Source organism: Pseudophryne corroboree, chromosome 1 (assembly GCF_028390025.1).
Source record: "Pseudophryne corroboree isolate aPseCor3 chromosome 1, aPseCor3.hap2, whole genome shotgun sequence".
Classification (NCBI taxonomy): domain Eukaryota; kingdom Metazoa; phylum Chordata; class Amphibia; order Anura; family Myobatrachidae; genus Pseudophryne; species Pseudophryne corroboree.
This window is the reverse complement of record NC_086444.1, coordinates 1,229,335,036-1,229,352,563: the sequence shown is the minus strand read 5'-3', so window position 1 is coordinate 1,229,352,563 and position 17,528 is coordinate 1,229,335,036. Positions and strand designations below refer to the sequence as shown.

Here is a 17,528-nt window from a genome sequence, read left to right as displayed (position 1 = left end):
AAAACACAGTAATATACAGGTCTCATATGCAATAGGTACTAAAAAATTAACAATGCATACTAAGAAGTAGAGAGAATTTTTAGTACTGTATACCCTGCCTCCAGAGAGCGGGATACAGGGAGACTCACCACACTTCCATATCCAAGCAAATACGCTCGTAAGACGCTGAGTGGATTCAGACGCTACTGGTGTACACTGCCGCTCTTGGTAACTGATAACGGACACGGACGCTCACCAACGGACACGGACGCTAAGCGACTTCCACGTGTATGCAGACGCAAAAGGCCTGCAACTCAGTCTGGGCGGGTTTATACAGTGTACACAACCGCAGCGTCTAAGCTGCGACCGAGTACCCTCGTGGTAGCGTCTGAGCCGGAAGTGAGGTCATTCAGTTCATGAAACGAGAGACACGCGGGAACTGGCCATGAACTCGGAGGAGGGGCGGCCATCAGAGCGTCTGAATCCTCCTGTTGACTTAAACTCCCAGGATCGCGGCCTCTACCTAGTCCTGGCGCCTATGATCCCCGGAGCGTAGCGCTGTCACACTCGAGATGTTCGGCGCATCAACACGCTGTTTGTAGTCTCCACCAAATCAGTGTAGCTGTGTCCTGACCCCTCTAGTAAGAGGAAGTCCATAGACTCACCGTCACCCCATGCTCCGGCCACAGCCTGGTTACGTCTGCTGGACCTGCTAGAACATCCGACACAGACGCCCGTCAAGACAGCACTGTACCGCGAAGGTAAGCGTTGTTGCGACCCGGTGGGGAGTTGTTGGAGCGACTCTTTCTAGTGTGCGTTTAAGACGCTATTAAGAAAAGTCACTCAAAAAACATAGTAAGACTATAAAAATAAGAAGAATTTACTTACCGATAATTCTATTTCTCGTAGTCCGTAGTGGATGCTGGGAACTCCGTAAGGACCATGGGGAATAGCGGCTCCGCAGGAGACTGGGCACAAAAGTAAAAGCTTTAGGACTACCTGGTGTGCACTGGCTCCTCCCCCTATGACCCTCCTCCAAGCTTCAGTTAGGATACTGTGCCCGGACGAGCGTACACAATAAGGAAGGATTTTGAATCCCGGGTAAGACTCATACCAGCCACACCAATCACACCGTACAACCTGTGATCTGAACCCAGTTAACAGCATGATAACAGAGGAGCCTCTGAAAAGATGGCTCACAACAATAATAACCCGATTTTTGTAACAATAACTATGTACAAGTATTGCAGACAATCCGCACTTGGGATGGGCGCCCAGCATCCACTACGGACTACGAGAAATAGAATTATTGGTAAGTAAATTCTTATTTTCTCTGACGTCCTAGTGGATGCTGGGAACTCCGTAAGGACCATGGGGATTATACCAAAGCTCCCAAACGGGCGGGAGAGTGCGGATGACTCTGCAGCACCGAATATGAGAACTCCAGGTCCTCCTCAGCCAGGGTATCAAATTTGTAGAATTTAGCAAACGTGTTTGCCCCTGACCAAGTAGCTGCTCGGCAAAGTTGTAAAGCCGAGACCCCTCGGGCAGCCGCCCAAGATGAGCCCACTTTCCTTGTGGAATGGGCTTTTACAGATTTTGGCTGTGGCAGGCCTGCCACAGAATGTGCAAGCTGAATTGTACTACAAATCCAACGAGCAATACAGGATAAACAGGATAAACAGCGAGTCAGATTTTCTGACTCCAGCCGTCCTGGAAACATATTTTCAGGGCCCTGACTACGTCCAGCAACTTGGAGTCCTCCAAGTCCCTAGTAGCCGCAGGTACCACAATAGGCTGGTTCAAGTGAAACGCTGAAACCACCTTAGGGAGAAATTGAGGACCAGTCCTCAATTCTGCCCTGTCCGTATGAAAAATTAGGTAAGGGCTTTTATAGGATAAAGCCGCCAATTCTGAGACACGCCTGGCTGAAGCCAGGGCTAACAGCATTACCACTTTCCATGTGAGATATTTTAAGTCCACAGTGGTGAGTGGTTCAAACCAATGTGATTTTAGGAACCCCAAAACTACATTGAGATCCCAAGGTGCCACTGGAGGCACAAAAGGAGGCTGTATATGCAGTACCCCCTTGAGAAACGTCTGAACTTCAGGAACTGAAGCCAGTTCTTTCTGGAAAAAAATTGACAGGGCCGAAATTTGAACCTTAATGGACCCTAATTTTAGGCCCATAGACCGTCCTGTTTTCAGGAAATGCAGGAAACAACCCAGTTGAAATTCCTCTGTAGGGGCCTTCCTGGCCTCACACCACGCAACATATTTACGCCAAATACGGTGATAATGTTGCACGGTTACATCCTTCCTGGCTTTGATCAGGGTAGGGATGACTTCATCCGGAATGCCTTTTTCCTTCAGGATCCGGCGTTCAACCGCCATGCCGTCAAACGCAGCCGCGGTAAGTCTTGGAACAGACAGGGTCCCTGCTGGAGCAGGTCCTTTCTTAGAGGTAGAGGCCACGGGTCCTCCGTGAGCATCTCTTGAAGTTCCGGGTACCAAGTCCTTCTTGGCCAATCCGGAGCCACGAGTATAGTCCTTACTCCTCTCCTTCTTATGATTCTCAGTACCTTGAGTATGAGAGGCAGAGGAGGGAACACATACACCGACTGGTACACCCACGGTGTTACCAGAGCGTCCACAGCTATTGCCTGAGGGTCCCTTGACCTGGCGCAATATCTGTCTAGTTTTTTTGTTGAGGCGGGACGCCATCATGTCCACCTTTGGTTTATCCCAACGGTTCACAATCATGTGGAAGACTTCTGGGTGAAGTCCCCACTCCCCCGGGTGGAGGTCGTGTCTGCTGAGGAAGTCTGCTTCCCAGTTGTCCACTCCCGGAATGAACACTGCTGACAGTGCTATCACATGATTTTCCGCCCAGCGAAGAATCCTTGCAACTTCTGCCATTGCCCTCCTGCTTCTTGTGCCGCCCTGTCTGTTTACGTGGGCGACTGCCGTGATGTTGTCCGATTGGATCAACACCGGCTGACCCTGAAGCAGAGGCCTTGCTTGACTTAGGGCATTGTAAATGGCCCTTAGTTCCAGGATATTTATGTGAAATGACGTTTCCATGCTTGACCACAAGCCCTGGAAATTTCTTCCCTGTGTGACTGCTCCCCAGCCTCTCAGGCTGGCATCCGTGGTCACCAAGGACCCAGTCCTGAATGCCGAATCTGCGGCCCTCTAGAAGATGAGCACTCTGCAACCACCACAGGAGAGACACCCTTGTCCTTGGAGACAGGGTTATCCGCTGATGCATCTGAAGATGCGATCCGGACCATTTGTCCAGCAGATCCCACTGAAAAGTTCTTGCGTGGAATCTGCCGAATGGAATCGCTTCGTAAGAAGCCACCATTTTTCCCAGGACCCTTGTGCATTGATGCACTGACACTTGGCCTGGTTTTAGGAGGTTCCTGACTAGCTCGGATAACTCCCTGGCTTTCTCCTCCGGGAGAAACACCTTTTTCTGGACTGTGTCCAGAATCATCCCTAGGAACAGCAGACGTGTCGTCGGAATCAGCTGCGATTTTGGAATATTTAGAATCCACCCGTGCTGTCGTAGTACTACTTGAGATAGTGCTACTCCGACCTCTAACTGTTCTCTGGACCTTGCCCTTATCAGGAGATCGTCCAAGTAAGGGATAATTAAGACGCCTTTTCTTCGAAGAAGAATCATCATTTCGGCCATTACCTTGGTAAAGACCCGGGGTGCCGTGGACAATCCAAACGGCAGCGTCTGAAACTGATAGTGACAGTTCTGTACCACAAACCTGAGGTACCCTTGGTGAGAAGGGCAAATTGGGACATGGAGGTAAGCATCCTTGATGTCCAGAGACACCATATAGTCCCCTTCTTCCAGGTTCGCTATCACTGCTCTGAGTGACTCCATCTTGAATTTGAACCTTTGTATGTAAGTGTTCAAGGATTTCAGATTTAAAATAGGTCTCACCGAGCCGTCCGGCTTCGGTACCACAAACAGCGTGGAATAATACCCCTTTCCCTGTTGTAGGAGGGGTACCTTGATTATCACCTGCTGGGAATACAGCTTGTGAATGGCTTCCAATACCGCCTCCCTGTCGGAGGGAGACGTTGGTAAAGCAGACTTCAGGAACCGGCGAGGGGGAGACGTCTCAAATTCCAATTTGTACCCCTGATATACTGCCTGCAGGATCCAGGGGTCCACTTGCGAGTGAGCCCACTGCGCGCTGAAATTCTTGAGACGACCCCCCACCGTACCCGAGTCCGCTTGTACGGCCCCAGCGTCATGCTGAGGACTTGGCAGAAGCGGGGGAGGGCTTCTGTTCCTGGGAAGAGGCTGCCTGCTGCAGTCTTTTTCCCCTTCCTCTGCCCCGGGGCAGATATGAGTGGCCTTTTGCCCGCTTGCCCTTATGGGGACGAAAGGACTGAGCCTGAAAAGACGGTGTCTTTTTCTGCTGAGAGGTGACCTGGGGTAAAAAGGTGGATTTCCCAGCCGTTGCCGTGGCCACCAGGTCCGATAGACCGACCCCAAATAACTCCTCCCCTTGATACGGCAATACTTCCATATGCCGTTTGGAATCCGCATCACCTGACCACTGTCGCGTCCATAACCCTCTTCTGGCAGAAATGGACAGCGCACTTACTCTTGATGCCAGAGTGCAAATATCCCTCTGTGCATCTCGCATATATAGAAATGCATCCTTTAAATGCTCTATAGTCAATAATATACTGTCCCTGTCCAGGGTATCAATATTTTCAGTCAGGGAATCCGACCAAGCCACCCCAGCACTGCACATCCAGGCTGAGGCGATTGCTGGTCGCAGTATAACACCAGTATGTGTGTATATACTTTTTAGGATATTTTCCAGCTTCCTATCAGCTGGCTCCTTGAGGGCGGCCGTATCAGGAGACGGTAACGCCACTTGTTTTGATAAGCGTGTGAGCGCCTTATCTACCCTAGGGGGTGTTTCCCAACGCGCCCTAACCTCTGGCGGGAAAGGGTATAATGCCAATAATTTTTTAGAAATTAGCAGTTTTTTATCGGGGGAAACCCACGCTTCATCACACACCTCATTTAATTCATCTGATTCAGGAAAAACTACGGGTAGTTTTTTCACACCCCACATAATACCCTTTTTTGTGGTACTTGTAGTATCAGAAATGTTCAAAACCTCCTTCATTGCCGTGATCATGTAACGTGTGGCCCTACTGGAAAACACGTTTGTTTCCTCACCGTCGACACTGGAGTCAGTGTCCGGGTCTGTGTCGACCATCTGAGGTAACGGGCGCTTTAGAGCCCCTGACGGTGTTTGAGACGCCTGAACAGGTACTAACTGACTTGCCGGCTGTCTCATGTCGTCAACAGTCTTTTGTAAAGTGCTGACGCTATCACGTAATTCCTTCCATAAGACCATCCAGTCAGGTGTCGACTCCCTAGGGGGTGACATCACTATTACAGGCAATTGCTCCGCCTCCATACCATTTTCCTCCTCATACATGTCGACACAACGTACCGACACACAGCACACACACAGGGAATGCTCTGATAGAGGACAGGACCCCACTAGCCCTTTGGGGAGACAGAGGGAGAGTTTGCCAGCACACACCAGAGCGCTATATATATATATATACAGGGATAACCTTATATAAGTGTTTTTCCCTTATATAGCTGCTGTATTGATTAATCTGCCAAATTAGTGCCCCCCCTCTCTTGTTTTACCCTGTTTCTGTAGTGCAGGACTGCAGGGGAGAGTCAGGGAGACGTCCTTCTAGCGGAGCTGTGAGGGAAAATGGCGCTTGTGTGCTGAGGAGATAGGCTCCGCCCCCTTCTCGGCGGCCTTTCTCCCGCTTTTTTAAGGAAAAACTGGCAGGGGTTAAATGCATCCATATAGCCCAGGAGCTATATGTGATGTATTTTTCGCCATCTAAGGTGTTTTTATTGCGTCTCGGCCCCCCCCCCCAGCGCCCTGCACCCTCAGTGACCGGAGTGTGAAGTGTGCTGAGAGCAATGGCGCACAGCTGCGGTGCTGTGCGCTACCTTATTGAAGACGGGACGTCTTCTGCCGCCGATTTCCCGGACCTCTTCTGTCTTCTGGCTCTGTAAGGGGGCCGGCGGCGCGGCTCTGGGACCCATCCATGGCTGGGCCTGTGATCGTCCCTCTGGAGCTAATGTCCAGTAGCCTAAGAAGCCCAATCCACTCTGCACGCAGGTGAGTTCGCTTCTTCTCCCCTTAGTCCCTCGGTGCAGTGAACCTGTTGCCAGCAGGACTCACTGAAAATAAAAAACCTATACTTAAACTTTTTCACTAAGCAGCTCAGGAGAGCCACCTAGTGTGCACCCTTCTCGTTCGGGCACAAAAATCTAACTGAGGCTTGGAGGAGGGTCATAGGGGGAGGAGCCAGTGCACACCAGGTAGTCCTAAAGCTTTTACTTTTGTGCCCAGTCTCCTGCGGAGCCGCTATTCCCCATGGTCCTTACGGAGTTCCCAGCATCCACTAGGACGTCAGAGAAAAAATAATAAAAGCTTCAGGCTGCTTTACTAATAGCAGCCCTGTGACCATGGTCCGGCTCCTGCCACACCAAACAAAAAACTGATTGGACTGAGTCAGTGGGCGGGATTATATGGTGAAGCTCCGATGCATCCTGGGAGGCCAGAAAGCTTGTGACCGTGTTGGTGCCATTTTCGCTGTCGCTCGACAATATCCCAATGTTATCCTGTGGATAATCCTGTGGACCCAGCCAGAGAAATACACGTGACCCTTCCACCCTGCCAACCAGAGACATGTGACCATTCCACCGACACCAACCAGATACACGTGACCATTCCACCTCCGCCAACCAGACACGTGACCATTCCACCCCACCAACCAGATACACGTGACCCTTCTACCCCCGCCAACCAGAGACATGTGACCATTCCACCGACACCAACCAGATACACGTGACCCTTCCACCCCGCCAACCAGATACACGTGACTCCACATCCCGGCCACAGCGTGCCAGTATCAGTTTACCATTGCGGGAGCGCTGTCTCTCCTGGTCGCTGGGCTGTATGGGGGGACAGTGATGGTTTCTGGGATGAGGAACAGCAGCAATGTTCTGACCTAAGAGGAAATGCAGGAAATGGAGCAGGTTAAACATTTTATTTATTTATTACCAGTTATTTATATAGCGCACACATATTCCGCAGCGCTGTACAGAGAATATTTGGCCATTCACATCAGTCCCTGCCCCAGTGGAGTTTACACTCTATATTCCCTACCACATGTACACGAGCACACACACACACAATTTTTTATTGGGATCCAATTAACCTACCAGTATATTTTTGGATTGCGGGAGGAAACCGGAGTACCCGGAGGAAACCCACGCAAGTACCAGGAGAATATACAAACTCCGCACAGGTAGAGCCATGGTGGGAATCGAACCCATGACCTCAGTGCTGTGATACAGTAACCGTGCTGCCCCATACATCAGGTTACACCGGGAGTGAACACGTTATATATTCGGGCAGAGCGATCAGCAATGAGTGATAGAGTAGGATAGAACTCCCGCCGGTTACACGGTGTATGGATAGGAGCGGTGGCATAGTGTGTGTGTGTGTGTGTGTGTGTGTGTGTGTGTGTGTGTGTGTGTGTGTGTGTGTGTGTGTGTGTGTGTGTGTAGGGGGAGGGGGGGGGGTTGCAGCGAGGAGGGAGCCTGGGCACAACTAATATCCAGACATAGAGAGCAGGCGGGAGGTGGTAGATGTGCGCAGGAGGTCAGGATAGTGAGGGGAGGAAGGAGGGACCTGCTCGTGACAGATTACAATGCACATACCCATTTACCATTTGCTTCTGATTATCATTGGTGCTGCACTATGCTGCCTCCTGTCTGACATGCTGTAATAATGATCAGCCTGACCCAGGGTCTAAACATTATTATAAGAGTATAGCACAGCGCGTACACGGCGCCCGGGGCAGATTATAGCACAGCGTGTACACGGCGCCCGGGGCAGATTATAGCACAGCGCGTACACGGCGCCCGGGGCAGATTATAGCACAGCGCGTACACAGCGCCCGGGGCAGATTATAGCACAGCGCGTACACGGCGCCCGGGGCAGATTATAGCACAGCGCGTACACGGCGCCCGGGGCAGATTATAGCACAGCGCATACACGGCGCCCGGGGCAGATTATAGCACAGCGCGTACACGGCGCCCGGGGCAGATTATAGCACAGCGCCCAGGGCAGATTATAGCACAGCGCGTACACGGCGCCCGGGGCAGATTATAGCACAGCACCCAGGGCAGATTATAGCACAGTGCGTACACGGCGCCCGGGGCAGATTATAGCACAGCGCCCAGGGCATATTATAGCACAGTGCGTACACGGCGCCCGGGGCAGAGTATAGCACAGCACTCAGGGCAGATTATAGCACAGCGCGTACACGGCGCCCGGGGCAGATTATAGCACAGCACTCAGGGCAGATTATAGCACAGCGCGTACACGGCGCCCGGGGCAGATTATAGCACAGTGCGTACACGGCGCCCGGGGCAGATTATAGCACAGCGCCCAGGGCAGATTATAGCACCCCCCTGCAATCACCCATTATCCTTACGAACTACAATGATCAATGGCGGATTTGTGTTCTGTTATATACAAGATAGAGTTTTAGGATTAAGAAGGCATTTATATGACGACCATTATGATGGTTCGTTAGTAACACTTTAAAAGTTGATCGATAATTATACATTTTACAGTAAGTTAGAATTAGGAATCTTATCTTGCTTAGAACAGATGTATTGGTGTAAGAGCATGTTACAAGATGTATAGCGTCACCCAGACAGACAGATGTGACATGTTTGTGGTTAGAAAACGTAGTCTGAAGGCTAAAATGTATTTGGCAATGGTACAATTTATTTTTAACGAAGGTCAGTTCTCTAGATGGGACATGTTATTCTGAGTTCACAGATAACGGTGTCTGGTAACAGTCTCTGAGGAGAACAAAGTATCAGTCTCCAGCCAGAAATACAGTCTCAGCCTTGGAACAGTCTTCAGAAACATCTGCAGATTATGGGAATGGACCAGGGACGGTGGGCTGTCGTCTCCCCGGGACGGTGGGCTGTCATCTCCCCGGGACGGTGGGCTGTCGTCTCCCCGGGACGGTGGGCTGTCGTCTCCCCGGGACGGTGGGCTGTCGTCTCCCCGGGAAGGTGGGCTGTCGTCTCCCCGGGACGGTGGGCTGTCGTCTCCCCGGGAAGGTGGGCTGTCGTCTCCCCGGGACGGTGGGCTGTCGTCTCCGAGAGATGACAAATGCCAATGACCAATTGTATTTGAACTAATCCATGTGATGAACTCTTTCAACCAATGATAACATTTTAGTTTAAGGGATGCTATCTGCGTATCTCTTATAATAAGGTGCTATGTATAAAACTGAATACTCGGGAACCTGTGAAAAGTCTTCTATACATTCGTTGTAAGAAGTCTTTTGGATTGAAAGCTATTGTGAATGCATTTACTCTGTATTGGCTGGAATACTTTTTCTTGGAATATGAAATTTACTTTTTTTTTTTTTTTCATTACTTCAAACAAATGTATCATTTGGGCAAACCAGGAGCAGCGTACAGTACGGCAAAGGCGGAAACAGGGGAGTATCAGATAAATACACAAAAAGAGAACGGCAAAAGAACGCCACGACAGTATCTCAGCAGCACAGGGGAACAGGAAGAGCACAGCGATCGACTCCCGGAGCGGGGCACATGGGTTGGGAGGGCAACGAGAGACTCCCGGGGCAGAGAAAATGGGTGGGGCGGGCAACGAGAGACTCCCAGAGCAGGGCACATTGGTGGGGAGGGCAACGAGAGACTCCCGGAGCAGAGCAAATGGGCGGGGAGGGCAACGAGAGACTCCCGGGGGGAGGGAAACGAGAGACTCCCAGAGCAGAGCAAATGGGTAGGGAGGGCAACGAGAGACTCCCGGAGCAGGGCACATTGGTGGGGAGGGCAACGAGAGACTCCCGCAGCAGAGCAAATGGGTGGGGAGGGCAACGAGAAACTCCCGGGGCAGGGCACATGGGTGGGGAGGACAACGAGAGACTCCCGGGGGGAGGGAAACGAGAGACTCCCGCAGCAGAGCAAATGGGTGGGGAGGGCAACGAGAAACTCCCGGGGCAGGGCACATGGGTGGGGAGGACAACGAGAGACTCCCGGGGGGAGGGAAACGAGAGACTCCCGCAGCAGAGCAAATGGGTGGGGAGGGCAACGAGAGACTACTGGAGCAGGGCACATGGGTGGGGAGGGCAATGAGAGACTCCCGGAGCAGAGCAAATGGGTGGGGAGGTCAACGAGAGACTCCCGCAGCAGAGCAAATGGGTGGGGAGGGCAACGAGAAACTCCCGGGGCAGGGCACATGGGTGGGGAGGACAACGAGAGACTCCCGGAGCAGAGCAAATGGGTGGGGAGGGCAACGAGAGACTACTGGAGCAGGGCACATGGGTGGGGAGGGCAACGAGAGACTCCCGGAGCAGAGCAAATGGGTGGGGAGGGCAACGAGAGACTTCCGGAGCAGAGCAAATGGGTGGGGAGGACAACGAGAGACTCCCGGGGCAGGGCACATGGGTGGGGAGGACAACGAGACTCTCCCGGGGGGAGGGAAACGAGACACTCCCAGAGCAGAGCAAATGGGTAGGGAGGGCAACGAGAGACTCCCGGAGCAGGGCAAATGGGTGGGGAGGTCAGCAAGAGACTCCCGGAGCAGAGCAAATGGGTGGGGAGGTCAGCGAGAGACTCCTGGAGCAGGGCACATGGGTGGGGAGGGCAACGAGAGACTCCCGGAGCAGAGCAAATGGGCGGGGAGGGCAACGAGAGACTCCCGGAGCAGAGCAAATGGGCGGGGAGGGCAACGAGAGACTCCCGGAGCAGAGCAAATGGGCGGGGAGGGCAACGAGAGACTCCCGGAGCGGAGCAAATGGGTGGGGAGGTCAACGAGAGACTACTGGAGCAGGGCACATGGGTGGGGAGGGCAACGAGAGACTCCCGGGGCAGGGCACATGGGTGGGGAGGGCAACGAGAGACTCCCGGGGGGAGGACAACGAGAGACTCCCGGGGGGAGGACAACGAGAGACTCCCGGGGGGAGGACAACGAGAGACTCCCGGGGGGAGGACAACGAGAGACTCCCTTGGCAGGGCACATGGGTGGGGAGGACAACGAGAGACTCCCGGGGGGAGGGCGACGAGAGACTCCCAGAGCAGAGCAAATGGGTGGGGAGGGCAACGAGAGACTCCCGGAGCAGAGCAAATGGGTGGGGAGGGCAACAAGAGACTACTGGAGAAGGGCACATGGGTGGGAAGGGCAACGAGAGACTACTATAGCAAGGCACATGGGTGGGGAGGGCGACTAGAGACTCCCGGAGCAGAGCAAATGGGTGGGGAGGGCGACGAGAGACTCCCGGAGCAGAGCAAATGGGTGGGTAGGGCGACGAGAGACTCCCGGAGCAGAGCAAATGGGTGGGGAGGGCAACAAGAGACTACTGGAGCAGGGCACATGGGTGGGGAGGGCAGCGAGACTCCCGAAGCAGAGCAAATGGGTAGGGAGGGCAACGCGAAACTCCTGTAACAGGGCACATGGGTGGGGAGGTCAGCAGAGCAAATGGGTGGGGAGGGCAACGAGACTCTACTGGAGCAGGGCACATGGGTGGGGAGGACAACAAGAGACTCCCGGGGCAGAGAAAATGGGTGGGTAGGGCAACGAGAGACTCCCGGAGCAGAGCAAATGGGCGGGGAGGGCAACGAGAGACTCCCAGAGCAGGGCAAATGTGTGGGGTGGTCAGCAAGAGACTCCCAGAGCAGAGCAAATGGGTGGGGAGGTCAGCAAGAGGGATCCGGTCTGAAGATCGACAGTGTCTAGGTCGACAGTGTCTAGGTCGACAATGTTTAGGTCGACCACTATAGGTCGACAGTCACTAGGTCGACATGGATGGAAGGTCGACAGGGTTTCTAGGTCGACATGTGCTAGGTCGACAGGTCTAAAGGTCGACATGAGTTTTTCACTTTTTTTTTTTCATACTTAACGATCCACGTGGACTACGATTGGAACGGTAAAGTGTGCCGAGCGAAGCGGTAGCGGAGCGAAGGCACCATGCCCGAAGCATGGCGAGCGAAGCGAGCCATGCGAGGGGACGCGGTGCACTAATTTGGGATCCCAGTCACTTTACGAAGAAAACGACACACAAAAAAAAATATCCTCATGTCGACCTTTAGACCTGTCGACCTTCCATCCATGTCGACCTAGTGACTGTCGACCTAAACATTGTCGACCTAGATACTGTCGATAAAACGAACCACACCCCAGCAAGAGACTCCCGGAGCAGGGCACATGGGTGGGGAGGGCAACGAGAGACTCCCAGGTGAAGGGCAACGAGAGACTCCCGGAGCAGAGCAAAATGGATGGGGAGGTCAGCAAGAGACTCCCGGAGCAGAGCAAATGGGTGGGGAGGTCAGCAAGAGACTCCCGTAGCAGGGCACATGGGTGGAAAGGGCAACGAGAGACTCCCGAAGAAGGGCAAATGGGTAGGGAGGGCAACGAGAAACTCCTGGAGCAGGGCACATGGGTGGGGAGGTCAGCAGAGCAAATGGGTGGGGAGGGCAACGAGAGACTACCGGAGAATAGCACATGGGGAGGGGGCACAGTAAGCAACTACTGGAACAGGACACATGGGGAGGGGGGCACAGTAAGAGACTACCGGAGCAGGACACATGGGGAGGGGGGCACAGTAAGAGACTACCGAAGCAGGGCACATGGGGAGGGGGGGCACAGTAAGCGACTACCGGAACAGGGCACAGAAATAAAATGGAAGAAGAGCGAAACACGACAACATAACAGCACAGACATTCTGCTTCTCACCATTTCCTTGAACGTAATTGTTTTCAAAACTGAAATTCTCGGTGTCAGGTGTAAGAGAAACAGCCGCCGGTTACTAACCGGTTATTGTATAATGGTAACAGTACACCAAAGCATTAATACTAACCAGCTGCAACGTTACCCCCATCAAATCCTGCGTATCCAGGAATGTACGGCGCTCCTGCAGCGGGAGACACAGAACCTCAGTACAGGGCGAAGGAGCGCATCGCAAATGTCTGACATTCCACTGTGCAACCTGCTACACCCTTTCCCCCCATCACCGGCAACATCCAGCAACACGTCACCCTTCAATCCCGCTGTACGCGACCCTTCATCCCACCAACATGTGATGTTCAACCCAACCAACTTAGCAACGCGTGACCCTTCAACCCTGCACATGACCTTTAAACCCAGCCAAACAACACATGACCCTTCAACCCAAACAAGCAACACGTGACCCTTCAACCCTGCACATGACCTTTAAACCCAGCCATCCAACACATGACCCTTCAACCCAACAAGCAACACGTGACTCTTCAACCCTGCACATGACCTTTAAAAACCCGTCTAACCAACACATGACCCTTCAACCCAACAAACAAGCAACACGTGACCCTTCAACCCTGCACATGACCTTTAAACCCAGCCATCCAACACATGACCCTTCAACCCAACAAGCAACACGTGACTCTTCAACCCTGCACATGACCTTTAAACCCAGCCAACCAACACATGACCCTTCAACACAACAAGCAACACGTGACCCTTCAACCCAGCACATGACCTTTAAACCCAGCCATCCAACACATGACCCTTCAACCCAACAAGCAACACGTGACCCTTCAACCCTGCACATGACCTTTAAACCCAGCCATCCAACAACACATGACCCTTCAACCCAACAAGCAACACGTGACTCTTCAACCCTGCACATGACCTTTAAAAACCCAGCCAACCAACACATGACCCTTCAACCCAACAAGCAACACGTGACCCTTCAACCATGCACATGACCTTTAAACCCAGCCAACCAACAACACGTGAGACTCTTCAACAAGCTCTCGTGACATTTCATCCCAGGCCATCACCTACACATGACCTTTTAACCCAACCAACCAACAAAAGAACCTTCACCCCAGGTACCCCTTAAACCCAACCAACCAGCCACAGCGTGCCAGTATCAGTTTACCATTGTGGGAGCGATCTCTCTCCTGGTCACTGGGCTGTATGGGGGGACAGTGATGTTTTCTGGGATGGGGAACAGCAGCAATGTTGTGACCTAAGAGGAGATGCAGGAAATGGAGCAGGTAAAGCATCAGGTTACACCGGGAGTGAACACGTTATCTATTCGGGCAGAGCGATCAGCAATGAGTGATAGAGTAGGACAGAACTCCCGCCGGTTACACAGTGTATGGATAGGAGCGGTGGCATAGTGGGGGGGAGGTTGGGGTATTACAGCGAGGAGGAAGCCTGGGCTCAGGAGTGTGGGCACAACTAATATCCAGACAGAGACCAAGCAGGAGGTGGTAGATGTGCGCAGGAGGTCAGGATAGTGAGGGGAAGAAGGAGGGCCCTGCTCGTGACAGATTACAATGCACATACCCATTTACTTCTGATTATCATTGGTGCTGCACTATGCTGCCTCCTGTCTGACATGCTGTAATAATGATCAGCCTGACCCAGGGTCTAAACATTATTATAAGAGTATAGCACAGCGCGTACACAGCACCCGGGGCGGATTGTAGCACAGCACGTACACAGCACCCGGGGCGGATTGTAGCACAGCACATACACAGCACCCGGGGCGGATTGTAGCACAGCGCGTACACAACGCCCGGGGCAGAATGTAGCACAGCGCGTACACAGCACCCGGGGCAGATTGTAGCACAGCGCGTACACAACGCCCGGGGCAGATTATAGCACAGCGCGTACACAACGCCCGGGGCGGATTGTAGCACAGCGCGTACACAATGCCCGGGGCAGATTATAGCACAGCGCGTACACAATGCCCGGGGCAGATTACAGCACAGGGCGTACACGGCACCCGGGGCAGATTATAGCACAGCGCGTACACAACGCCCGAGCAGATTATAGCACAGCGCGTACACAATGGCCGGGACAGATTATAGCACAGCGCGTACACTACGCCCGAGCAGATTATAGCACAGCGCGTACACAACGCCCGGGGCAGATTATAGCACAGCGCGTACACAACGCCCGGGGCAGATTATAGCACAGCGCGTACACAACGCCCGGGGCGGATTGTAGCACAGCGCGTACACAATGCCCGGGGCAGATTATAGCACAGCGCGTACACAATGCCCGGGGCAGATTACAGCACAGGGCGTACACGGCACCCGGGGCAGATTATAGCACAGCACGTACACAACGCCCGAGCAGATTATAGCACAGCGCGTACACAATGGCCGGGACAGATTATAGCACAGCGCGTACACTACGCCCGAGCAGATTATAGCACAGCGCGTACACAATGGCCGGGGCAGATTATAGCACAGCGCGTACACAACGCCCGGGGCAGATTATAGCACAGCGCGTACACAACGCCCAGGGCAGATTATAGTACAGCGTGTACACAAAGCCCAGGGCAGATTATAGCACAGCGTGTACACAATGCCCGGGGCAGATTATAGCACAGCGCGTACACAGCACCCGGGGCAGATTATAGCACAGTGCGTACACGGCGCCCGGGGCAGATTATAGCACAGCGCGTACACGGCGCCCGGGGCAGATTATAGCACAGCGCGTACACGGCGCCCGGGGCAGATTATAGCACAGCGCGTACACGGCCCGGGGCAGATTATAGCACAGCGCGTACACGGCACCGGGGCAGATTATAGCAGCGCGTACACGGCACCGGGGCAGATTATAGCACAGCACGTACACGGCACCCGGGGCAGATTATAGCACAGCGCGTACACGGCGCCCGGGGCAGATTATAGCACAGCGCATATACAACTCTGGCCATTTAATCATCCAGATAGAAGACATAATTCAGTAATGTGGACAATTGAAATCGGATCTTATCAAAATCTTTTCAATTCTCAGGAATAGTGTATTGTGAGTCAGTCGGGTGTGTACCAGGCATTAGTGTGTACTGGATGAGACACACTGGCGTATCGCAGGTATCTGCAACAGGAAACATATTACCCAATGTAGCAGTGTGGTCTGGGAGTTGGGGCAAGAGGGGAACAGAGGGCGGACACATCGCAGAGTGAGGGGGAAACAGATGGAAAACCAGGAGCAGCATATGGCAAAGGTGGAAACAGCGAGTATCAGATAAAACACAAAAAGGAAGAGAATGGCAAAAGGAATAAAAATAAATAAATAAAAGTATTACAGCAACACATGGGGAGCAGAGGACAGAAAGAGGGAAGGGACTACCAAGGAGGACACACGGGTGGGGAAACAACGAGTAATTGCTGCAGCAGAGCACACGGGTGGGGAAGACAACAGGCGACTACTGAAGCAGGGCACACGGGTGGGGAAACAACGAGTAATTACTGGAGCAGGGCACATGGGTGGGGAAGACAACAGGAGACTACTGAAGCAGGGCACACGGGTGGGGAAACAACGAGTAATTACTGGAGCAGGGCACACGGGTGGGGAAAACAACAGGCGACTACTGAAGCAGGGCACACGGGTGGGGAAACAACGAGTAATTACTGGAGCAGGGCACATGGGTGGGGAAACAACGAGTAATTACTGAAGCAGGGCACATGGGTGGGGAAGACAACAGGAGACTACTGAAGCAGGGCACACGGGTGGGGAAACAACGAGTAATTACTGGAGCAGGGCACATGGGTGGGGAAACAACGAGTAATTACTGGAGCAGGGCACATGGGTGGGGAAACAACGAGTAATTACTGAAGCAGGGCACATGGGTGGGGAAGACAACAGGAGACTACTGAAGCAGGGCACACGGGTGGGGAAACAACGAGTAATTACTGGAGCAGGGCACATGGGTGGGGAAGACAACAGGAGACTACTGAAGCAGGGCACACGGGTGGGGAAACAACGAGTAATTACTGGAGCAGGGCACACGGGTGGGGAAAACAACGAGTAATTGCTGGAGCAGAGCACACAGGTGGGGAAGACAACAGGCGACTACTGAAGCAGGGCACACAGGTGGGGAAACAAAGAGTAATTACTGGAGCAGGGCACACGGGTGGGGAAAACAACGAGTAATTACTGGAGCAGGGCACACGGGTGGGGAAAACAACGAGTAATTACTGAAGCAGGGTACACGGGTGGGGAAAACAACAGGCGACTACTGGAGCAGAGCACACGGGTGGGGAAACAACGAGTAATTACTGGAGCAGGGCACATGGGTGGGGAAGACAACAGGAGACTACTGAAGCAGGGTACACGGGTGGGGAAAACAACAAGTAATTACTGGAGCAAAGCACACGGGTGGGGAAACAACGAGTAATTGCTGGAGCAGAGCACACGGGTGGGGAAAACAACGAGTAATTACTGGAGCAGCGCACACGGGTGGGGAAACAACGAGTAATTGCTGGAGCAGAGCACACGGGTGGGGAAAACAACGAGTAATTGCTGGAGCAGGGCACACGGGTGGGGAAACAACGAGTAATTGCTGGAGCAGAGCACACGGGTGGGGAAACAACGAGTAATTGCTGGAGCAGAGCACACGGGTGGGGA

The 17,528-nt window shown here is 53.1% G+C and overlaps 1 protein-coding gene across 12 annotated transcripts in view; it reads right to left on the bottom strand.

Annotated features, from left to right (window-relative positions):
• LOC134931284 (PC-esterase domain-containing protein 1A-like) overlaps window positions 1–17,528 on the bottom strand; it is a 124,367-nt gene that overhangs the window by 15,345 nt on the left and 91,494 nt on the right. For 8 of the 12 annotated variants that reach the window (XM_063925400.1, XM_063925403.1, XM_063925410.1 and 5 more), the window contains 3 exons: window positions 14,038–14,127; window positions 12,976–13,029; window positions 6,985–7,074 (listed from right to left, as the gene is read on the bottom strand). In XM_063925400.1, coding sequence (XP_063781470.1) covers window positions 6,985–7,074; window positions 12,976–13,029; window positions 14,038–14,127 — 234 coding nt within the window. The remainder of the gene's footprint in view (window positions 1–6,984; window positions 7,075–12,975; window positions 13,030–14,037; window positions 14,128–17,528) is intronic. The other 4 variants (XM_063925405.1, XM_063925409.1, XM_063925411.1 and 1 more) reach the window with 2 other exon arrangements.